This window comes from Ailuropoda melanoleuca, chromosome 13 (genome assembly GCF_002007445.2).
Source record: "Ailuropoda melanoleuca isolate Jingjing chromosome 13, ASM200744v2, whole genome shotgun sequence".
NCBI lineage: Eukaryota > Metazoa > Chordata > Mammalia > Carnivora > Ursidae > Ailuropoda > Ailuropoda melanoleuca.
The window spans coordinates 72,945,104-72,969,253 of NC_048230.1; the positions used below are offsets into that span (position 1 = coordinate 72,945,104).

The 24,150-nt window shown below is 47.7% G+C and overlaps 1 protein-coding gene across 2 annotated transcripts; it reads right to left on the minus strand.

Annotated features, from left to right (window-relative positions):
* Nucleotides 1–215: 215 nt before the first annotated feature.
* Nucleotides 216–22,536, minus strand: NSFL1C (NSFL1 cofactor). Of its 2 annotated transcripts, XM_034640342.1 has the most exons (10): nucleotides 22,358–22,536; nucleotides 19,876–19,973; nucleotides 14,218–14,292; nucleotides 12,357–12,362; nucleotides 11,602–11,767; nucleotides 10,910–11,002; nucleotides 9,536–9,645; nucleotides 8,619–8,756; nucleotides 1,696–1,860; nucleotides 216–620 (listed from the first exon to the last, which is right to left on the minus strand). In XM_034640342.1, exons 1-10 carry the CDS (start codon nucleotides 22,460–22,462, stop codon nucleotides 458–460), a joined length of 1,119 nt encoding a protein of 372 aa, XP_034496233.1. In that variant the 5' UTR covers nucleotides 22,463–22,536; the 3' UTR covers nucleotides 216–457. The 2 variants fall into 2 exon arrangements, with proteins under 2 accessions (XP_034496233.1, XP_034496234.1); XM_034640343.1 differs by lacking the exon at nucleotides 12,357–12,362 and having other exon boundaries at nucleotides 22,358–22,534.
* Nucleotides 22,537–24,150: the final 1,614 nt, after the last annotated feature.

A 24,150-nucleotide genomic window follows, 5' to 3' on the forward strand; every position in this document is an offset into this window, starting at 1 on the left:
GGTGCCAGACTCCCTTCCCAACAAAGGGGGAACCCTCCACTAGTCATCTCGGATGGCAGGCGGACACTAGCGGATGGGTATTGTGGGCCACAAGCAATTTTTAAGCAGAGATGATGGAAGGGAGGCCCCTCCCCACATACCTGGAAATTAATGTGATTTTAAAGCATTCAAAGCTGGCTTCAGTGGGAGAGGTTCCATACAACATGCTGGTGATATTCCTTCAATTTTTTTGGTTATTTTTATTTTTTTTCTTTAAAGTCCATTGATCGTCACAAAAACCCAGGAAATGCAACTAAGGAGAAAACAAATGTCCAACCGAGATCTAAGAACCCAGAGCTACGGAGGAGCGTGGCACCGGACTGCTGGGTGTGTGGGAAGGGGCAGGAAGGGTGGTCCCCGCGGGGCAGCCGGCCGTGGAGACGCAGGAGGGAGATGAGGCTGCCAGCCAGGTGGGCGGTTATGTTAACCGCTGCACGATGACGGCGTTGAGCAGGTTGGCTTCCTTCAGGGTCTGGCTCTCGTCAGCCAGCTCTTTGTTAGGGAAGGTAGTCATGAGGACAAAGCTGGTGGCAGCCATGGCCGGCCGGGCGTCCACGATGAAGAGTCGGATGTCGCTGATCCTGGCGGAGCGGGGGCGAGTGGGGAGGTGGGTGAGCAGGGCCCTTCTCTGCTGTCCACCACCCCTGGCCACCCTTCTCCACAGGGCAGCCAAAACACTCATTTGGAAGCACATCAGATCACATCACTCCCTTGCCTAAAAACCTTCACGGCCGCTCCCCGTTTCCTTGGGATAAACACCAACCGCCTTACTGAGATCCCAAACTCTACCCACTTTGACACCAACACCCTCCTTCCCCTTGTTCTCTATTTTCCTCCTCCTAGATTTTCATTATGTCGGGCTTCCTGCCCACATTGGGGTCCCTCATCCTAGAGGCTCCTCTGCCTGGCCCATCTCCGGTAGCCCTAATCACACTCATTTCACAACTTAGCCCACATGAGAACCCTGTCAGCACTCAAGGACTCTTAAGCCATTCTCTGGGCCCCACATGTGCTTCCCGTTTAGTTGGCCTATGACTGATGAAATTTAGCTACTGCTATTCTAGAAAAAGGAGTGGCCAAATACCTATAATACCTGTAACAGTCCTCCCCTGCTAATCTCTTCAATCTGTGCCTCAGTTTCCCCATCTTTAAAATGGGGTTGGCACAATGTGCTTTAATCCAGCCCAGATGATCTGAAACAGTACAGCAGGTATTCTAGTATTCTCAAAGGGCAGATCTATAGGAGACTTTCACAGCCCAGCAGTTTTCAGAGATCCTCTGGAGCAGGGTGGGTAGAGGAAGCCAGTTTGAAGGGATGCTGGCACAGTGTCCCCTCCTCCCCTCCATCAACCACGGCAGTTCAGATTTTATTCTTCTGCACTTGGGCTTTACCATGAAATTTCCTGTCAACAAATACTGTGGGCACTAAAAAGATCCAGAGAATTCCAATCCCTTAATTTTACGGGTGAGGAATGAGACCCATAGAAAGGAAGTAAGCAGTTACTGGCCACACTCAATGCAAGAGCAGGGACTAGAACCAAAGGCCTCAGACCTTCAAGACCTTCCCACCCCACTGCCCCTTCGGGACAGCATGGAGCGCCTGGTGGTGTTCAGAGGACCCTCCCAGAATAAGCAAGGCCAGACGGCGCAAGGCACCTGTGGCTGTGGTTAAACTTTTGCACCAGCCTCCCGCCGTCAGCGAGCCGTATTTGGATGTTTGTGGTGGGCTGTGACTCGTCGATTGAGACGGAAGAGCTGGCTTTGGCTTCGTTTTCTGCCTGTTGGGCTGGAGAGCTGGTATTCAACACCTGGGGGGCCGTGCTGAGGAGAGAGGAGCATGTCAGGCCGCACACAGAAAACAGTGACCCGCGGGAGGGCAATTCCGTCTTGGAGTGGGCCTGAGCACTCACCGTGTCCAGGGACTAGGCTTGCCGCTGCCGCCACAGGGAGTGACCGAGACAAGCCCTGCCCTCGTGGAACCTACCCACAGGCCCAGAAGAATGTGCTCAGGCCCTGAGCTGCTGCTAGCTTCCTCACTCCTGAATAACCTGGGGCGAGCGTCTCACCCCCTTCTCTCTTGGTGTCCTCACCTGAATAAAAACTTTAAAGGGAGGAAAGCAGTATGCATGACAACCTGCAGTGGGACCAGACCAGGCTGAGTTTTAGCCTTAACAAGAGAAGGCAGTCCAAGTCTGCAGCACAGGAGGGCCTGACACAGCCTGGCAGGTGACTGCGGGGATGCAGGGACCAGTCCAGACTCCTTCCCTGTGACAGAATTTTCAGGCCTGCACTCCCTAGTGCAATCTTACTTGTGTGCACATTTATTCTCCTGTGTCAACTATCAGAAGGGGGCAGAGATTTCCCATAGGCCAGCCAAGTACCCCGCACCATAGGGATTACTGACACAGTATGAACAGGACATGGTGTCTGCTGCAGTGTTTAGAGCTCAGATCTTAGATCAGATGGACCGGGGTCTGAATTCACCCACTATCTGTGCGGTGCTGGGCAAGTTACTCAAATGCCCTTAGTTTCAACAAGGGTAGTAATGAGGATCTTGAACAAGGGTTAAGGCTACATGCCTTACTCACTTTTTGTGAGGGATAAAGGGGAGAATTATATACAGCACTGACATATACAAAATGCACACAGAACTCCCAGTTCTCGGGGCGCCTGGGTGGCTCCGTCAGTTCAGTGTCCAACTCCTGATTTCTGCTCAGGTCATGAGCTCAGGGTCGTGGGATTGAGCCCCATGTTGGGCTCCAAGCTCAGCGTGAAGTCTGCTTGTCCCTCTCCCTTGTTCCTCCCTGCTCGTGCACATACTCGCTCTCGAAATATATAAAATCTTAAAAAACAGAACACAACTCCCAATTCTTGACATCTCTAGGGAGGTTCCACTCCTCTCCTGTAAACACCCGTGCATCTCACTTCCAGCCTTTCTCTTAGCAGACACCCTAGCACAGACCCATGCAGAGAAAAGGTCATGAGATGCCAACTTGTTTGTTTCCCCACGCCTCTAATTATATCAGTTCTTACACCTCTCCCCTCCCTCTGGATCTTTACAAGCTAAAAAATGGTACCTGTAACAAATTCAACAGAAAGTGCTTTCCCAGGTGTGTTTTCTGGGACCCTAGTCCCTCCACAACCCAGGAAGGTTGTGGAAATGCCACACAACAAACTGGCAGCATCGGAAGCCACTTGCATATTAAACGTCTTGAGATTGTGCGCTTAAGGCAACTTCTTTTGACCACCACATCCTTTTCTTATGTAACACTTGTAAACCTCCTGCACACAGAGTGTATCATACGAAATGCTGCCCCAGAGCACATAACTAGCAAAGAACTGAAAAGTGAACTTATTCTGTTCTGTGAATGTGAAAATGAGGGCTCACCCAGTCACCAAGTAGAGTTCAGGAGAGAGGCCTGGCCTCACTTACCAGCTGGGAGGGGAGCTGCTTCTATGCATCAGCCTCCCAGCACAGGGGACTCAAATGTGGGCCAGAGCACACAGAGAAATCACACCACCACAGACTTCAACAGATGCTCAGGAACAGTGGAAAGTTCAACGTTACTCCTGCAAATGTCTGACTCTACTTTGTTCAGTAGTTTCATGGGCGTTAGGTCAACTGTCTAATTAGACCGTAGGTGGCCTGTCCCTCAACTGTTTATGTAACACTTCCAAGGACGGAACAGGTGCTCAGTAAAGCTACTGCCTGCCATAAAAGGAACTCTCACATCTTCAGTCAGGCCTATAAGGAGAGAGAAGCTATTCCAAGAGAGCCCAGAGTATCCACTCGGGCGAGGGTGGGGAAGGCAGGGAGACGGGAATGGCGTTTGCTTTTTGCACATGCACTGTCTGGGGGGTTTTGATAGCCACAGCCTCATGACTCATCATAGCCATCTTTTGGGATGGGTAAGGTCTCCACTTTATGGATGGGAAAACAGAAGTGGATGTTATAGGGAGGTTTTTCAATTTTTAAAAACATACGTAACAAACAAGCTTTCTTCCTCTATATTCTGAGTGTTCTTATCAGCCAAGACTTTGTCAAGCTTCACATTCTATGGTTTACTTTTAGAAACAAATATTTATATTAAAAATGCTTTCTCAAACTTGTCCCCTGCTTCCAGAGAATCTGATACAGCCCTCACTCATGAGCTGGGTGACCCTAAGCAAGTTAGTGAACATCGGGGCTTCTCAATTTCCTTTTCTATAAAAGGGGAATACTATCCCTATCCCATCTCTATACTTCTTAGGGCAGGCAGTCCACTACATGGCAGCCGTTCCTATGAAGGAGAGTCAGTGTGATGCTGGAGAAACAGCAAAGGACCGGTCATCCAGTCCCAGCTCTACCAAAGAACTACAAAAGAGGTGTGGCCTTAACCAAGTTACTCAACTTGCCAGGCTCCAGTGTCTGCCCGGGTAATTACACAAGGGGTCAAGGAAAGCCTGATGCGGACTTGGCTGTGTTGCTTCTGACTGTTTCTCTTGCACGTCCTACAGATAAGGTAAGTTAGGGAGGCATAACGGACATGCTGTATATTTATGATGCATCCACCACCAAGATGGGCCCCAGGTTGAGTATTTCATGCACAGTAGTTCATTTAACGCTCAATGGCATGTGAGGTAGGAATTCATCATTTCTACCTTGTAGGTGAGGAAACTGAGGCACAATGGCATTAAGCAACGTAGCTAAGATCCCAGTGTTCGAGGTGAAGCCAGGACACAATCCAAGCTGCCTGGCTCTTGTCCTGTGCTCTAACACCTGCCATACTCTCCTGCCAAGCCTTGGGAGTCAGGGAGACTAGACCTGGACTTATGGAAAACTGCCCCAAAACACAGTTTGCTCATCGATAAAATGGGGTAAAATGAAATTTCTGGTTGAGATAATAGCTAAAAATAGTGCACCATATCCAGCATATACTAGAAACACAAACAAATGCTTATGTGGCTATGCAAGAACATCCCAGATGCAATGCAGCATGGCAGGTAAGAGCAGAGACTGGAGGGAACCCATCCCTGCGCTGACAAGCAGTGTGACCTTGGGTGCGACCTGACCTCTTCAAGGCTCAGTCTTTATGTGCAGACTAGGGATTTAAACAGCATTAGAGGTGATAACACATATGAAATGCTTACTCCAGTACTTCGTTAACGGCAGAAAAACACTCTAAAAGCTGATGAGTAGCATTCTTCAAGGTCCTGCCCCCATTTACATTTGTCTGCATTCTGGACCCAAATCAGCTAGAGATGCCTAGCCATGGGCTGTAACTGGAAGGTCACCTAAGGGGCACTCCCAACCTACACAGCCTTCAAGGAAGGTGAAGACTGGAGTAGGAAGACCCTCTATACCAGATCTTAGGGTTCTTTTTTTTTTTTTTTTAAAGATTTTTTAATTTCTTTATTCAACAGAGATAGAGACAGCCAGAGAGAGAAGGAACACAAGCAGGGGGAGTGGGAGAGGAAGAAGCAGGCCCACAGAGGAAGAGCCTGATGTGGGGCTCGATCCCATAACACCGGGATCACGCCCTGAGCCGAAGGCAGACGCCCAACTGCTGTGCCACCCAGGCGCCCCAGATCTTAGGGTTCTTATTTGTAGCAAGACACTCAAAAAGTAGTAGATCGAAACCGCTCTAGCTGTGTACGACAGCCACGTGCATTTGTTCAAGGGAACTCAGCCTTGGGTCTGGTGTTTCTGGAAAACTGCTAATACTTGAGCCATTCCTTGCAGGGAGTGGCTGGGTCATGTGAGGCAGTGAAAGCACTTCACCCAGGGACGGGAATGGTCAGATCAGACATCCAGAAGTTTCTTTACTATCTCCCTACAAACACCATACAACTCACAGGGCAACAGAGCCTCACCCAGATAAAGAGCCTGAATCACCCAACTGCTTACTTCCTTTGTAGTCGGGAATTAACTGGGCATTAAGGTGCTTTGTTGTCACAATTGTAAGTGCTGACACCTTGCCATCTCTTTATAAAATGACCACTGCAGAAAGCATGGTGAGCAGCTGAAACGCAATCCGGGTAGCAGCAACCCCACACCCCCAGGGGCATTCTTGGTGTTTGCAACTCATAATCAAATAAACGCAGTCTTTCCTGGACCTTCAGATTAGTTCCCATCCAAACCTAAAACAACAAAGTTTAATACAACTCTAAGAATTTTCTCAAATTTTTGAACTGAGAACAATTTATTCATTCGGATAATTGGAGAAAAAAACCCAGGACTGACTGATTTTTGAGGCAAAACCGAGAACATTTTCTTAAACTTTTGGATCTTAATCATTTTAGTTGACAAGATGACAATGGAAAATGTTGCAAAATTTATGGGAAAAACTAGAAAAAGCTGTCCATCTGGTTTAGACTGAAAAGCTAAAACCTTACTTAGCTTTTTGTCTCAACTTGTTGGAGTCATCCTCCACACCAATAAAACTATTTATTCCCCTCTTGCTAAAATAGACTTCTTTAAAAACATTTTAATTTTGGGGGGGGGGCCCTGGGTGGCTCAGTTGGTTAAGTGTCTGTCTGCCTTCAGCTCAGGTCATGATTCCAGGGTCCTGGGATTGAGCCCCACATCGGGCTCCCTGCTCGGTGGGGAGTCTGCTTCTCCCTCTCCTTCTGCCCCTCACCCCGCTTGTGCTCTCTCTCAAACAAATAAACAAAATCTTAAAGAAAACAAATTTTTAAATTTTTTGAGATGTGGTCTTGCACAAATAATATAGACTTTCTAGGAGTAGCATTTCCCATTAGTACCATGAAACAAAACAAGCCCAACAGCACGGTGTTCTGAGTTCTGAGCCCCTCCTTATAAAAGCTGGTGGATAAAAATGGATACGTCCTTTTTGGAGGGCAATTTGACACCATCTTAAAAATACGAAGACCTTTTGAGCCAGCAATTTTACTTCTGGGCCAAGATTAGGGGGTATTGTTCTTAATATTGGCAACTGCCTAAATGGTTCACAGCGGGGACTGCTTAAACTATAGCACACACATAAGATCGAAAGTTATGTTAGCATTAGAAATGAGACTGTAGAGATACATTTACTGGTATGGACAACCATACTACTTTCATTAGGCAAAATAGCAAGTGATAAAGCAGCATGCCGTTCACACACACAGCGGACTAGAACGATGCTAACTGCATATACCAGGGCGTTAGGTTGTTCTTATTCTTGATCTCTATTTTCTATTATTTTTTAAAAGATAAATGTTTTATTTTAATAATTAAAAAAGAATTATCTAGTGCTCTACAAAGTTTACCACAGCTGTCAGGGAAGCCACAGGCTGGACCACTCTGAGGACAGCTGTCTTGGGACCAATCCACAGGCCCAATGTGGTGGATGAAACGAGAGCAGGGTAGACTTACTATTTTGGTCCTGGGAAATCACTCTATTGGTCTCTAATGTCCTAGCCTATTACCTTTGCTCCTGATAAGGATGAAAGGCCAACAGGGAGGTACGGGATTCCAGGAGGGCCCAGCTGGAGTTCAAAGGGCACAGGTGCTGGCAAACCACACTCTGATCCCTGCAGATGGTGATGAGGTGAGCATGGGCAGTGCCTAGCTCAAGAGCTGCCAGATCTAGGTCAGAGAGAGTGCTTGCTGTGCAGGTGTGGGAACGAATGCCAGTCAGAAGGCCTGGGTTTCAATCCTGGTTCCACCACATACCAGTCATGCACCCAAGGGTGACCCTTAGAGTTCAAGAATCTCAGCTTTCCTTCTGTAAAGTAATGATTGTATAGCAGGGAGGGTCACTATTCCCTGAGTGCCTACCCAGTTCTCTCTGAAGAAAACTGACCAAGTGACATTGGCAGAGCTGAGTGGGCCTCTGAGGGAAGGCAGCCTGAGTATGGGTTGGCCAAGGTCTGGTGGGAGAACTCTGCCTATCAAAGGCAAGAGTGACTTCGACCAATCTGATCCTATCAGGGATTTGAATGCATGAGGGAGACCGTGGCAGAGAACATAAGGCAGGAAAAGTCACAGGAAGTGATAGTGTCAGGCAGGGCCAAAGGAGGAGAGATAAGAGCCGCCAAAATGGTGGAGCAGCAGCCTCCACAGGGCAATAAAGTCCCCGAGCTTCCCTGGCTCCTGAAAGATGCTGCTGTGAGGCTGGCTGGGTGGGAGAGTCCGGGATTTCTCATCCCTCCAAACCCCATTTCAGGTGACCCAAGAACATGTGTGTCTGTTCCAGCCAAAGCCATGAAGGATGTCACTGCTGCCACGAGCACTCTAGATTACTGAATCAAAGCAGCAACACATTACCCTTCCTGCTTACATTGACTGCTCACTGTGGAGCAGCACCCTGTGCTCCTCACAGTAACTAGGGAGGTAAGAAGTCTCACCAGTCACACTTTATACTTGAGCAAACTGAGGTTATATGGCCGAAGGTCATACGGCTAGAAAGAGAAGAAGAGATTTTAAACTCAGGTCTTTTAACACCAAAGTCCACATTCTCCACTCTTCCTCCCACAAATGAAATACGCAGTACTCCGTAACGGTGAAGAGCTACGTGTTAAGCGAGTGAGATATAGGGTCTGTGGGGGCTGAGAGAGTGACCAGCACGTCCTGCTTCCGCCTGTGCGGCTCTTACCTGCCCAGCTTCTGACCCTCGCCAGTGAAGGCTTTGAAGGTTCCCTTGGGCTTCACAAAATCCTCATCCCGATGGTCTTCCATGTCCAAATTCACTTGCCCACCGTGAGCTAACCTTCGAAGCTCGGCTGGCACTTCTCTGCAGGAGAAAAGGCAATGGTGGGGTCCACGTGGAGCAGCATGGGAATGGCAGTGATGGGTGCAAAGGGAGGAGAAACATCCCAGTTCCAAATGTGAAAAATCGCTGGGCCTCCACAGGGAGCGGCTACTTTAGTAGCTTCCGTCTGCCTCCCACTTGTCTCTCACCTGCTCAAAGTCACAGTTGAGACCTCTATCTTATTTGGTCACTTGGCTCTGTCCCAGACCCAGAAGGGAAAAACAGACACACAAGGTTTTAGATCTGTGAATCTATATTTCAACTGTGTTAAATCTGCTTCAAAGTTTTTACTTCTTGGGGCGCCTGGGTGGCTCAGTCCAACTCTTGATTTTGGCTCAGATCATGATCTCAGGGTCCTGAAATCAAACCCTGCGTTGGGCTCTGCACTGAGTGTGTCTCTCCCTCTGCCCCTCCCCATGCTCATGTATGTGCACATGTGTACTCTCTTAAATAAAAATAAAATTAAGAAAAAATGGGGAAGGCGCCTGGGTGGCACAGCCAGTTAAGCACCCAACTCTTGGTTTCGGCTTGGGTCATGATCTAAGGGTCACTGGATTGAGCGCCGTGTCAGGTTTTGCGCTCAGCACAGAGTCAGCTTGAGATTCTGTCTCTCTGCCCCTCCCCACTTACTCTCCCTCTCTAAAATAAATAAAAATTAATTTTTTAACTTTTTAAATAATAAACATTTCGATCAGCCTCTTCTTTTCCATTTGCCATTCCACTCACTGACATGGAACCCAGAGGAGGGCTTCTCTGCTCACCCTCTGCGGATAGACTCCAGAAACTGGGCATTGGATGGGTCTTGGTAGCTTCTGAGTTCACCATTGTCCAGGCTGAACCCACTCTTCCAGAGCTTCAACACTACATGAACCTGTGACAATAGGAGGTTAACGGTCCATACACTGTCAGGAAACTGCCAAGCACACCAATGCGACCTTGCACATTAGCAGGTTCTTACTATTTTCCTGTGTCATTATCAAAACACAGACAGACACCACACACACGCATGCACGAGGAAATCCATCAACCAGCAAGTATTAACCTAAAATAAGGTGATATGGCAACAGGTTAAGAGCATGGACTTTGGGGCGCCTGGGTGGCTCAGTCGTTAAGCGTCTGCCTTCGGCTCAGGGCCTGATCCCAGGGTCCTGGGATTGAGTCCCGCACCAGGTTCCCTGCTCGGCTGGGAGCCCGCTTCTTCCTCTCCCCCTCCCCCTGCTTGTGTTCCCTCTCTAGCTGCCTGTCTCTCTGTCAAATAAATAAATAAAATCTTAAAAAAAAAAAAAAAAAAAAAAAAAGAGCATGGACTTTGATTCAAGCAGACCTGGGTCTGCATCTTGATTCTGCACTCACTAGTTAAGTGGCTCTGAGCAAGTGCCTAGGTCAAAGCTGTGGCTTATCTGCAGGGCTGCCAGTGTGCTTGGCACATAGATCGTGCTCAACTACCATGGCAAATCTGCTCGTGGGACTATTTTGTAGTCATTACCAACGCCATCTACAGTCTCTGTTAACTCCCCATACACATTCACAGGAAACGGTCGAGGCTACAAACCAACACACTGGTAGCTGCTGCCTCATGTGCATATGGTTTTTATTTTCTTCTTGCTCAACTTTATTTTGGAATAAAACCCACAATGATGAAAAACAAATGCATTATAGAAACTAATGGCCATAAGGCCAAACATTTGTTTATGGCATAATATTAAATTCACGAACCTCACAACTATCGATAGAGTTTGAGATACTTATTGGAGAGGGGACCCTATACGCAGAGAAAAAAGGACTGAATAATAGTAAGGAAAATTTTTCCAAGTTGTGTGTTAGGCCTCCTTGGGTGCACTGAAGACCAAGTTCTTTAGCCACGTCCACACCACCAGAAAACCCCAGAATCATGATCCCTCTGCCCAAGGTTTGTGGAATGCTCAGAAAACTCCTTATTTGTCCATCTCCTCTGCTTACCCCTTTTCACGAGTGCCCCTGCCCAGTCAGGTAATCCTCTCCATTCAAGGACCACAATAAGGGCACTGCCTCTTCCCCTTCAGAAGCTGCTGGTGCACACAGAACATGTGACCAATCGCCTCTAAAAACGGCAGAACAGTCTATAAGCTTCCCAAAGAATGTAGACGCACACTCACATCCTGGCCGGAATGCCGCCTCCGTTCTCCTGCCACGTAGGCAGACTCTTCCTCCGGTGCTGCACCAAGGCGATAGCCACCCCCTGCAAATGGCTATGAAACACAAGATCGTCAACACTTAAGGAGAGAAGCAATGGTGGTGGGTCACTCAGACACAGTGACACGCCTCAAGCTCGTTACCTACTAGGTACACTTGTTCTAGTACTGAACTCAGAGCCACAGGGCCAGGTAGTATGGCAGATGAATGAAGTGACCAGGACTGGTGAGCACTGCTTGGCTACTAAGCTCTAGTTAATTATGGTCACGCAGGAATCTGGGTGCAAGATAATACCAAAGACTTTGACTTTCCCAAGATTTTTCCCAAAGACGACAGAAATCTAGAATTTATGTAACACAGGTGGCTACTAATTTAACTAAAACAAAATTAAGTAAAACACTGAATAAATCAAGTCGGCCAAATAAAACGTGTATAGGACCTATTCCAGCCCACAGGCCAAGAGTTGAAAATGGCCTCAAATCTTGATTTCTCGTTAAAAGGTGAGAGAAACTGCATTGCTCTTGCGCATATAAGAGCAAGTGAGCAATGAAAGACAAAACAAAACAAATTCAGTCACTATGGGGTCAAAAAGGGCTCCCCCCCCCCGGCCCCCAAAACCAGAGTCCTGTGGCCACAAACAACCCCCTATGCTCACTCTTGGTTTACTGGTTTCTCCAGGGCTCTTGGTCACTCGCTCCACAGCTACAGCTCCGTGTTCCTTGGCACCTTTAAAGAGATCATCCACCAGCTCGTTGGGACTTTTCTTCCTGGGAGGGCCGACAATCTGCTGTCCGCTTCTCTCTGAGCCCCCGGCATAAAACCTGTGCGGAAAACACATGTCTAACACTAAACGTACCTGGAAAACATGAACAGAGCATGTGCCAGGCTCTGGGCTAGGCGCACTGAGGTAAAAGATGCAATGCCCATCTTTAAGGAATTTACTGTCTAGTTGGGGAAACAGGTAAGTAGGCAGGCAGGCATAATGCAGTGTGAACAGCACTGGAGTCAGTAAGGGGTGCTCTGGAGCACTGAGCTGGGGAGGATAATCAAGGCTTCCTAGAATATCTTCTGGGCTGAGTCTTGAGGGTGAGGATATGTTTATCATGTGAAGAAACCAGGGAAGGGCATTCCAGGCATGCATGACAACATGCCAGCTCCAGAAAGAGTCCCAACTGGGAATTATCCATCCGGTGGCCAGCACCTTCCTAGGAGACAGCAACTATGGTCACAGTCAGAAGCAGCTACCACTAGCAGCTCTAGGTTAATAGTGGCAGCAGTATGGTTAGTACAAGCAGCTAGGCTCCGGCGTTGGCTCTGTCCCTGAGTGACCCTGGGAAAATCGGTGCATTGCCCTGTACCTCATTTTCCTTATCTCTGAAATGGGAGGGAAGGACCACATGCCCTACCTACCTGCTCCTTAAGTCAGGGCCATGAGGTTCAAATCAGCGGATGTATGCAAAAGAACAAGCACAGAGTAATGCACACATGTAAGGTGGTGTGATAATAGCACTGAGAGCTCACCCAAGCTTCACCTCACCTTGCTATTCTGGTGATATCCACTGGGGGCAATGAGAAGAGGGTACTGAAGGAAGTCAGGGAAAGCCAAATACAAGCCCCAAGATACCCACACCAGGCTCTACAATGGGCCAAGCACGGCTTGAGATTAAGTTAGCAGTTTTTCATCTGGTTCTGAAAACCAGTACTCTGAAAACCTGGTTAGCCACCTGCTTGTTGCTCCTATTCACTGCTAGGTCAATAGCATGTCTCCCAGTGGGGAGAGTTGAGAACCTATAAAATTAGTCTCAGCCTTCTATTCCTGACATTCCCCACTGAATGCAAGGCAAGCCACAGGCCTTGACAAGGACAACAGTACCAATGTCATCAGGTCTGAAATGCTCAGGACCTGAGGATATAATCAGGATGTGAAATAAAGGAAGGTCATCACCTGGAGGATGTGACAGGACAGGAAAAGGAGGCAGCGGCCATTTAGAAGTTGGGCATTCACATACTTGATGGCATTGCCTTTCACTCAAGGAGTGTAAAACTCTGAACCTTGAATGTATCTAAAAAGAAGGCTGTGAGGCGGTGTAAAGGTCACTATATGGATGAAAACAGAGAATAGAACACATGTAATTTCTCAGCCCGCTTCCCAAAGAGTGACCATGATGAGATAATTATACTTCTGTAAGGGTTACTATAATGATCGTTAAGAACATCTGACCCACCGAGGCAGGGTCCATGGGGAACCAAAACCCGTGAAATAAGGCTGCAGATGAAGTTCTGCTCAGTGGACTGAAAGGTCTTTATTATGGAACCTCAAAGCCTTGGCTTGTGAACTAAGAGCCTGTGATCAAGTGCTTAAAAACATTCATTCCCTTGACCTGCACTTTCATTTCTAGAAACTACCCTAAGAAAATAATCTGAAATAATCTGAATATACAGAGATGTTCATAGCACTGATATTTACAGTGGTAAAAAACCATCAAAAACCTACATGTTGGACAACCCACAAGAACTATTATTACAGTTGTTGAAAACACTAATGAATCTTAATGGCACGGAGAAGTACTGAAGAAATAGGATTAATCCAATAAAAACAAACAAAATTATCTGACCTTCCCCATGTAAAATGTAATACCAAAGTACATTTATATAGAGCAAAGACTGGATACAAACATGCCAAAACATTAACTCTCTTACCAAAGGGTTCATGAGTGTTATGTTTTTAGTGCACTATTCTGTATCTTCCACAAAAGACACTATTTTTATTACAGCATTCCTAACGGTTAGAAACAAACAAACAAACAAAATGTGTGTATATTGAGGGAATACACACTGATAAGCTTTTTATTCTGTTTATTATGTAATATATTGCCTTTTTAATTAAAAAGACAAACCTGGAAATGTGTACACCCAAAATACTGATACCTGATGACCACTGGGTGACCAGGTATTATGAATAACTTTTTTTCCTTCTTATTGATTTGTTTCCCTTCCCCTAATACTTCTCAACAAATACATATTATTTTATTAATTAAAAAAAGAAAAACCCAGAATGCCCCAAAAGAAAAAAATAGTAACAGGGGAAAGAGATGACTTCTAAGCTACAGGGAGTGGGAGACTGTTTCCAGAATATAACCCACCCAGACTAGCCCACAGTAGTAATGGCCAATGATAATTGAGCATGTTATCCTTCTAGGTGCTTCTACCTGGTTTACACATTATCATGGACTTTTTCTTATGGACTGTGCACCCCCCAACAAAGACTTACCTCTGGCCCTCTTCCTCCTCCTCCTCCTCGTCTTGGTCATGAATGAGGTCTCTGAAGGATGTCACCCTATTATCGCTGGAACACAGAAAGGAGCAAAATGTATTAGGGAAATTTAAACAAAAGTAACCCCCATTATCAGCTGCTAAGGAGTTGAGGACACAAGGGTTAGATTTTATGTGAAGAGGGTAAGCCTTTCTAAGTTTATCAAAATAATGCGGCATTTTTCTTCAAGGTAACGCAGGACTGCAAAAAATTACAAAGGGCTATCGTGAAATAAGATGAAGTCCAATTTAAGCTCTCCTACAGGGAGGAGAAAGGAACAGTATGGGGTATGTACTACTTTAAAAACTTACAACTGGACAGCTATTACCATTTAATTCTTATTACTTTTTTTTTTTTAAGATTTTATTTATTTATTTGACAGAGAGAGAGACAGCCAGCGAGAGAGGGAACACAAGCAGGGGAGTGGGAGAGGAAGAAGCAGGCTCATAGCGGAAGAGCCTGACGTGGGGCTCGATCCCAGAATTCCGGGATCACACCCTGAGCCGAAGGCAGACGCTCAACGACTGAGCCACCCAGGCGCCCCATCTTATTACCTTTTTTTAAACAGATTTTTATTATTTTTAAATAATCTCCACACCCAACGTGGAGCTCGAACCCACAACCCCGAGATCAAGAGTCGCATGCACCACTGACTGAGCCAGTCAGGTACCTGTCATCATTTAATTTTTAAATACTGAACTGGATACTAGGTCTATAAAAATGGTCGACGCAGTTCTTATTCTTCAGTTGCTTATAGGATCATGGTCCCTAGGCCAGGAAACCATCTGTTAAATACTGTGTGGTATGCGCTGTGACAGAGGGAAGCACACGGGACGTGTGGGTACAGAATGTCTTGTCCCTCGTGGGGTGGGGACGGGAGAATGTCAAGAAAGTTTTCCCAGGAAAATGCCACATTTGGACTGTGTGCCAAAGAACGAATGGACCATCAGTCAGGTGGATAAAGGGCGAGAGGTTGGTGGGGGTAGGGGAGCAGCAGGGCACTGTAGGAAAGTGGTATATGCACATACACGAAGTAACACATTCCAGAGAAGGACAAGCTATCAAGAAGTGAAAAGGAAATGAGTACGTGTTGAGGACGCCTCTGCTTCTGCTGCAGGTTAGTCAAGCCTTTATTGTGGTTTAGGAAAAAAGTACAGCTGTGTGTGGGGCTGGAGAGGGCACGCTAAAAGTGGGTGTGAAAAGAGTCACCTTCCTCCTCTGACACTGTTTTACACCGTCCCTTTTTCCTAGTTTAGATTGTCCTCAAGGAACTTAGGAATCATGAGACACATTTTAGAAAAACATTTTCTCTATTTCTTAAGTTCTCTATAATACATGGTGGGGAGGATAATAAAGGTTTACTGAGGTGAGATAAGAAGCCTCAAGGAATAATCTTCTAGGGAGAAAGCTCCAGTTCAATCTTGAAGAAAGATTTATATCAAGGAGACAATCAGAGGACAGAACAGGCTTTGAAGTGCCATCGACTAGAAAGGAGAGAACAAAGACCAATTAATGTAGCAAATGCATTCCCTGCTTGAGTTAGCTGAGAGCAACCTCCCGGGCATTCCTGGATGCTCTGTATGACATAGTTCAAAAGGATCCAAGTGATAGATGTGCACTATGACCCTGAAAGGCTAATTCCACTCATTAATCTTCCCAGGGGGGGTTTTCCACAGATGTTCAGCCTAGCATCCATGGGAAAAAAGCCCTCTCTGTTGTTAAACACCTTCAAATACCATGTGTACACGTGCTTGAGCAAACCACTTGCTCTGGCTGCAGGTTTGATTCTTTCTCCAAACATTCTCACATCCAGACTCTGGTGTCCATATACCTGGTTCTAATCCCAAGTGAGCTCACCTGGGCATCTGGGCATGCTAATGAAGTTCTCGAAGTCTTGTGTTCTCATGTGCCCATGGGCCAATCACGACACCAACCCCTTGGGCTTTCTGTGAGCTGTCTGGGCACTGACGCCTGGTGTAGCACATTGAAAGTGCTACTCTCAAGCAGTGGTTCTCAAAGTGCTGGTCCTTAGACAGAGAGCATCAGCAATATCTGTGAGACTGTGAGAAATGCCAGTCCCCAGGCCTGCCTGAGAGCTCCTGACTGAGAAACTCTGGGAGGAGTACCCAGCACCCTGCATTTGAGAAGCTCTCCAAGTAATTCTGATGCATGCTCAGATCTGAGAGCTGCTCTGGGGTAGTACTCTGAGAGGTACCTTATGGCACAGACGTCCAGCGGACACCACCAATTTTAGAACACTTTGTCCTTTGTCCTCCACAAAGTGGCAAAACGTCTCAGAAATTTCAATTTTTGAGCATCAAAACTCTATCTCCCAGGTACCCTGAAGTGCACAAAAGTCCTTTGTCAGATCCATTTTTCATAGTGATGGAAACGTACCTGTGCTGTCCAGTACGGAAGTCACAGTCACATGTGACTACTGAGTAACTGAAACGTGATTAGTATGAATGACTGAATGTTTGTTTTATTTAATTTTAACTAATTTAAACAGCCACAGGAGGCTATAGGCTCCTACACTGGATAGTACAGTTTTAGAGAATCGGAAAATGGCAGTCCCTGACATCCTAAGAAAGTACAGTTAAGACGCATGAAAGAGGAGAAGAGGGAGAAACTCAGCGCTACCTCTTGCTCTACGCTGTGCTAGGTACAAGGGTGGGAGGTGCTGGACAGGAAGGCAGTATGTGGCACAACCAGCTCCGTATCTACACAGACTTGGGCTTGAATCTGCCATAACAGCAGCTGTGAGTTACTCAATCTAAGACCTAGCCCCCTACCTACTTCCAAAGTTGAGGCATAACAACATAGGTAAGAACATCTGGCAGAGCTAGACAGATGGTGGGTGCTCCTGAAATCCTAGCCCCCCCCCACTTCCAGGAACTTGTAATTTACCGAGGGAGAAAAAGTGAAGTTAAATATCAGGAGAAGAGTTCAAGATGACCCACAAGAGATGTCCCCAAGTAGTACATGAATATGGGTCAAGAAGTGAATGAATTATAGATGACTGGATTTCTGAGTAACAAGACCATGGCACTCTGCCTATGGGTGGGGGATAACACATTCGAAAGAGAAGGTAGGGACTGAGCTAAAGCTGGAAGGACCCATGGGAGCTGGACAGGACAGAGAGCAGGCATGTCCAGTTAGGTGAGAGGTTCGAACAAAAGCAGGAGAACCAAAAATGAGGCAAAATTGAGATACCAATGAAATCAGTTTGGCTGGAATAAAGATTTGAGAAATAAGAAAAAAGGGTAAGATTAGGATGGTAGGTTCAGGGCCAGCTCTGGAGGACCCTGAATGTCCATGAAGGGAGGCAGGACATCACTCTGGCTGAGAGATGAACACTGCAAACAGAAACAGATCTGCATTTAAATCCCTGTTTTACTAGCGGTGCATCTTGGGAAGACGCCCAACTTCAGTATCTTCATCTGTAAAATGGGTAGAGTAACAGCACCCATACATAGGGCTGTAGTGAGGACTGAAGAGATGTACGTGTAAAGGCTTAACCCAGGGCCTGGCACCTGGCAAGTGCTCAATAAATGACAGCTGTTATTACTGAGGAGTTCAGACAATCTCATGGCAACAGTTAACCTTTTTATGTCCCAAAGACCTTGGAAGATCTGATAAAAGCTATGGATTTTCTTGCCAGAAAAGATAAAACATACACACAAAATTCTGCCTGCAACTTCAGGTCATTTATAAACCCTCTCACATCCATTCCAGATTCTAGAATCAAAGGAGGCCCTCACTCACGGAGTGCTGCTCCATAGCAACAGTGAGTTCGTGAAAGAGTGGTCGAGGAGGGGATGGTGCGGGCAGGGCGAGCCGGCGGCAGGCTAAGTGTCCTGCAGCAGTCCGATCCCTGGCACACGCAATCCTCTGAGGTGCTAGTACAAGCGTGGCTTCTCCTGAGAATGCACGTGTTTCCTTCCAGACAAGGACAATGACATAACACACTGTGTCCTCTCTCTCCGTTTTTCTTGGCCTCACCCAAGCTGAGTACCATGTTTGAGGCTTACCTGAAGAAACAAAGCAAGGCCTTTAGGCCTGCACATGTATTCAGTCCCCCGTGGTCTTAACATTAAACTCTATTTCCTCAATTCTTTTATTTACAGGTCTATTTTTTACCTATGTCTTTGTTGTGGAAAGAGACGGGACACAGAGAAAAAGAATGGGGATGATGAAAACTGATGCTGATAATGATGAAAATAATAAAAGGACAACAGCTAACATGTACTGTGTTCCACATGCTTCATAAATTACAAACTCATTTAATCTTCCACGTGGTAGGCACTGCTATCATGCCCATCTGACAGGTGAGGGAAGCCGAGGCACTGAGATGTTCCGTAAACCGTGCAAGGTCACAAAACTCCCAAGTAGCAGAGCTGGGATTTGAATATAGGCAGTCGGGCTTGTAGGCCTCTGCTCCGATAAACCACCTCCTTGATAGGACTTTAAGGCAACTAGAGGAGAGAGGTGTGAACTCGTGACTGATATCAGAGGCTACATTTGAACTTCTCCCCCTCTGTATGTCTGACACGCCAACATCCCAACAGTAACCTGGGGTACCTGTGAAAGACTCACACCCAGGAAGTCAGATGTCTCCCTAACAACCATGTTCCAAGTAGTAACATTCAGATGAGCCATCACCCATACCTCCTAGGTCAGTCCCTGTGAATAATTAAAAGATCAACTGCCTACTACCTCTTTTCTCTGGACATGGGAGATAGGGAAAGAAGTTAAGGAAGAACAAAATCTGGGGTTAGAGCTCCTTCTTCAAAGGGAGGAAATGTAATTTAAAGCTTGGATGCCCTTAGAGAGAAACACAATTTACCACTCCACTGGCAAAGAAACACTCTATCTTTATTCTGGGGTTGATTTAAAAACCAAACAAATTTTCGCGGCGAAAACACATACCAGAGAGTAGAAACAAGGCAGGCTAGAGCAGAGAGGGGAGTTGTAGTTCAGAGACCTTTGTGGGAAGAGGCCCTGTCTGTCTCCTGGAGGACCAGCACTGTCTTGCTCTGCGGATCACAGCAGTGATCTGCCACAGGAACCTCGGAGTTAGGTGGCTGGGCCAGGGGATGCAAATGGGATCATAAAGGTTAACTCTGTTTCACTTAATCAATCTGGGAAGGAGTGGGTTATACAGGTTTATTTTCTCTAAGACTTCTTAATAGGGTAATGGGCATCCTAAACTATCAAAAGAGCCTTTCTAAAGTCATCTAGTCTAATCTTTTATATCTACAGCCTCCAGAAAGGAAGTCCTTTGGTTTTTACTTAAAAACTTCCAGAGATGGAGTGATCACTCCTCACATTCATAAATAAAAGACCCTCAAACATCTTAAAAGTAGGTTCTGTGGCTTCCCCCAGGACTGGGCCATAAACCACACAGGTAAGAGTCTCCACCTGAGTGTGTTGTGCCTCTCTCTACAGGAAAGGAACAAGTCATGTGAGGAACTAGTATCCACCAGTTAATCTAACTTTCTCACTCCAACCCACTGATCCATATCCCCAGGCCTGAATCCCCCATTAAGTCAGGAAATTGCTCCTCATCACTGTTGGAAGCACACCCAAGCAGCAATAATTGAAGTTGGCCCTTACCTGGGGGCTGTGCCTCTGGACACTGAACTGGGGGTTGCCTGCGAAATGGTCACAATGTCTTCGTCCCCTCCATCCTCATAAAAGCTCGCTAGGGCGATCTGAAACAGAGACGTAGTAACTTGGATTCTTAAACAGGCCTTCATCTAACACATTATTTCCTTTGAGTGCAAAAAAGCAAAGTCACAAAGATATGGCCCACACTTACAATGTGGTCTGTATCTGGGGACCACAGAAAATGAGATCAAAAGATAGCAAGCAGCCCAGCTATCTCTCTTCATATCACCTGAGACAAATTCCACCACTAAGGGAAATAGAAGGCAAGAAGGAAGACGGATGGAGACACTCCTCATTCTCATTTTACCAGGAAACGTGATCCAGCAAAAGCAGTGTACATTTATTGAGCATTTATTTATGTGCCACGTTGTTCTGAGCGTAACTCTACATGTGTTAACTCATTTAATCCTCAAAGAACCGTATGTAATTGGTGTTATTACTGTCTCATTCTATAGTTGATACAGAAACACTGAGAAATTAAGAAAACTGCCCAAAGTTAAGCAGTTGGTAAGGAGTACAGCCAGCTTCCATCCCATGCAGTCTGCTCCGGCCCTTACTCTCAGCTTTCATGGGACAGCCAGGAGTCAGGAACAGGGAGACTGGTCCAGACTGCTATGTTCACTTTCTCACTAAGGTCTGGTTTCCTCATCTATGCACTGTAGACGCCTGTCCCACCAACCCTGCACAATGAATGAGAGGATCCATTAACATTCCTGCACAGTCATGCCTTAGCTCTCTACATACAGAAGGTATATGGGAGTCTTTTGGCCATTTGTGTTTGGTTGTTTCTCTCACTGACTTAACAGTTAGGTATTTACTAATCACTTACTCTGTACAAAGAAATAAGAAAGAGTATTGAGGTCTACAGAGATGAAAATGATATGGTTCCTGTCCTCGAGATCAATAGCCTTATAGTAGGCAGTGAGCCCTTGTGGGACATCATCAGCCAGTTAGGAGTGTGCCTTCATGGGATATAACCAGTCAGCTGGAGGCAATGTACTGTCATAGCACACACACTGAACTGGTATTGAGGGAGGCCTGCAGTCAAGTCCTGGCCCTGTCAGGCAAGTCATGTCACATGCACGAGCCTCAATTTCCCTACCGGTAGTGTGAGGAAGACTGGGACTGATGACCTGGCAACTGTGTAACATCATGAGCTTCTAGGTTTTCCAGGCTGCAGCCACATTCAGTATTTCTGCCCTGCACAGGGGCTTCACACTGTGTGTGTGTACAGACGTGATGCTATACCTAACTCTTTTACTCTGTGCAAGCAGTTTCAATGGTGCAGTCAGCAGACCTAGTTCAAAGCCCAACCTCACTACTTACTGGCTGGGGAGGTCCTGGGCATATCACTTGCCTTCTGAGCTTCCAACTCCTCACCTACACAGCAGAGCTAGTCGTCTTTACCTCAGTGTTGCTAGGATTAAACAAATCATCACCTGTAAAGTGCCTGGCGCTTGGTGGTTCAGAGCCTGAACTCTGGAATCAGAACTGAGTTCTAAAGCTATCTTTTCCACTTGGTAACTAGTGATGCCTTGAGCAAGTTCCTTAACCTCAGCTGCAAAATGCTAAAGATTAAGTAATTTAGGACACGTAAAGCAGTTAGAACAGCACCTGACTCATGGTAGGGAATCAAGAAATACTCATCACCGTCATCCACCTAAGACGCAGGCTGACCAAGACCATTTACGCCATTCTTTCTACAATTAATTACTGAGTGCCCGTTATGAGCCAGGAGCTGTTCTAGGCACGGGGGATTCAACAATTTACAAAAATCCCTCCCTCGTGTAGCTCATCTTAATGCCTTAATTAACAAATATTTAAATAATACGTAACACGTGCCAGTACCCTAGACGATACATTCCACGAGACTCCCGTTTTACAGATGACTTAACTAGGAAAGCCGAATAGGCTCCAAGGTTGCGCCACCACCCCTGAGGTAGTTTCACCCAGGAATTGGGTAGGAGGGGGCGTGGGCCGACTCCCAGGCCGGGCTTCTCCCACCACCTGCGGCAGGGGCGGTATAAAGGGAAATAAACGATCACCTCGTCCCCGGCGCAGCTCCACCCCGGACCTGGTCATTCCCCGGCCTGGACCCAGCCGAGCCTCGGCGCGGCCGCCACGCCCCCAGGCTCCGCTGCCCACGAGGGTTGCGGCACTGCCCGCAGTCTCGCTGACCCCACGAGCGGGCGAGGCGGAGGGGGAAACCGAGGCCTGGCAGGGCAGGGCCCGGCCGGGGCCGGCCCGCGTTTTCCCACGCCCAACCGAGCTGGCGACGCGTGGCAAGCGGCCTCGGGACCCTGAGGCCTGGGTCAGGCCGCAGCCCGGCGGGATGACTGTGCGCTTCGGCCACCGCGGGCTTGCTGCGCCAGACACCCGCCTCCCGCAGCCCCCCGCCGGCCCGAGGCAGCCGGCCCCGCGCCGCTACCTGCAGGTCCCAGCCCGCCGACTCGAGGAAGAAGCGGGCCCGGTCCTCCTCGGCCCCAGTCACCGCCACGAACTCCCTCAGCGCGTCCTGTCGCTCCGCCGCCATCTTCGCCCTGTGCGCCGCCCGAACCGCTCCGGCCGCCGTCGCACAGCCTCAGCCCCGCAGCCGCGTTCCGCCCGCCGGTCAACCTGGCTCAGCCGAGCGGCGCCCGCCCGCAGGCCCCGCCCCATGCGGTGCCTCACGCAAAGCCCTCCGTGCGGGAAACGCCCCCTGCTCCGCGCCCTCTGGCGGCCGCGGCGCGGACCCGCAGCCTAAGGGCTGGAGTAGAAGCCGGGCGGAGGAGGAGAGGCGGGGCGGGTCTTCTCGGCACCTGTGGGACGAAGGATCTCTGAAGGAGTCAGATCCACAATTATTCACTGACTCATTCCTTCATTTCGTTCATTCATTTCTTCATTCATTCACCTCCTTGTTCACATAGTTACTGAATGCGATCGAAGCGTCTTCCAGGGATGGGCACAGGCAAAGAGCAAAACAAAGTCCCTGCCCTTTTGTTCACATTCTAGGGGAAAAAATAGACCTGGAACAACAGGTCTCTCCTCTGCTCCAACACTAACGTGTCTCCGGGTCTCACAGCGCGTAGCAGACAGAATCTCCTGGCCTGCAAGAGCGCTGTGAAATACGTCAGCCCCTCCATGTCATCTCCTAGGCTTCCCAGTAAATTGCTCTGCTCCAGACATATTCCCTTCTTGCTGCCAGGCGTGCATTTGCATCAAAGCCTTGCAGTGGGGCGATTCCCTTTTCCTTTGCCGGTGGGCAAGGTGTTCCCCCACTTTCTTCAGAGACCCAATCCCGTCTTTTAGGCCCCCCGCTTCTTTGCCCTCTTGTCTCTTGCCATCCTGCCTGGGATTCTCTTCTCTTCCTCTTTCTTTTGTCAGCTTCTGCACATTCCCTCCCCTCAGTTTAGGTATTCTCTCTTCAAGGAGGCCTTTCTACATCCCTAGGCTCTCCACCAGACATCCTTGTGCATGCCCTGTGATGCCATGTTAAGTGTCAGCCTTCCCCAAGGGCCACCATCCCTGTGACAGCAGAGGCTGTGGCTGTCTCCGGCACAGTATGGCTTACTGGCACTCACTCAGGACTCAGCCTGGGGTTGAAGCCCAGTCATCACTGCTTGTAGGATCTTGAGCCAATTTCCTTTAGCTTCAGCGTCCTGATGGGTAAATGGAGTTCCTTGCAGTACTTCAGGGGGATTGTGTGAGGATCCAGCATGAACTGCTCAGAGTTATGCTTGACACTTACCAAGCCCTCTGCAAATGTTAGCTGTCATTTTATCTCCTGGGACCTGCAGTCACTGGTATTAAATAGCCACTTAATGATCCTTTGCTGAATTAATGAAGGAGTGAATGAATGAAACCAAGCATCTGAGCGTCCAGATGAGAAATTCAAGGTCAGATTCTGAGGACGAGGGTGCAGGGCAGGTACTTGGACCCGTGATGAGTGGTGAGCTGACTCTAGGAGATGATCTAATTTCAATAAATAAAACTTTTCCTTTGCCATAAAACGGATGCCTTCGTGGTGGGGAGAAATGGCCTGACCCCTCTGACCCATAAGAGTGCATTCCGCAAGTGAGGTGGCTGCAAAGACATTGCCCTCAGTATTCATCATGGTTGTGGGCTGGGCTCACAGCTGGGTGGTGAAGGCAGGCCTCTGCCAGCCCCCTCGGGGGCTGCTTTTAAACAAGGTGGGGGATGGGAGCTGGGCCAGCCCAGTGTTCACAGCCTTCTCAGATCCAC

Bases quoted from the DNA above. Each gene is read 5' to 3' on its own strand.
- NSFL1C (XM_034640342.1), bottom strand. From the start codon at position 22,462: ATGGCGGCGGAGCGACAGGACGCGCTGAGGGAGTTCGTGGCGGTGACT. The intron at 19,974-22,357 runs GTAGCGGCGCGG...TCTCTGTTTCAG, and splicing joins CGGCGGGCTGGGACCTGCAG to ATCGCCCTAGCGAGCTTTTA. The intron at 621-1,695 runs GTGCCTTGCGCC...CCGCTCCGCCAG, and splicing joins AAGTTTAACCACAGCCACAG to GATCAGCGACATCCGACTCT.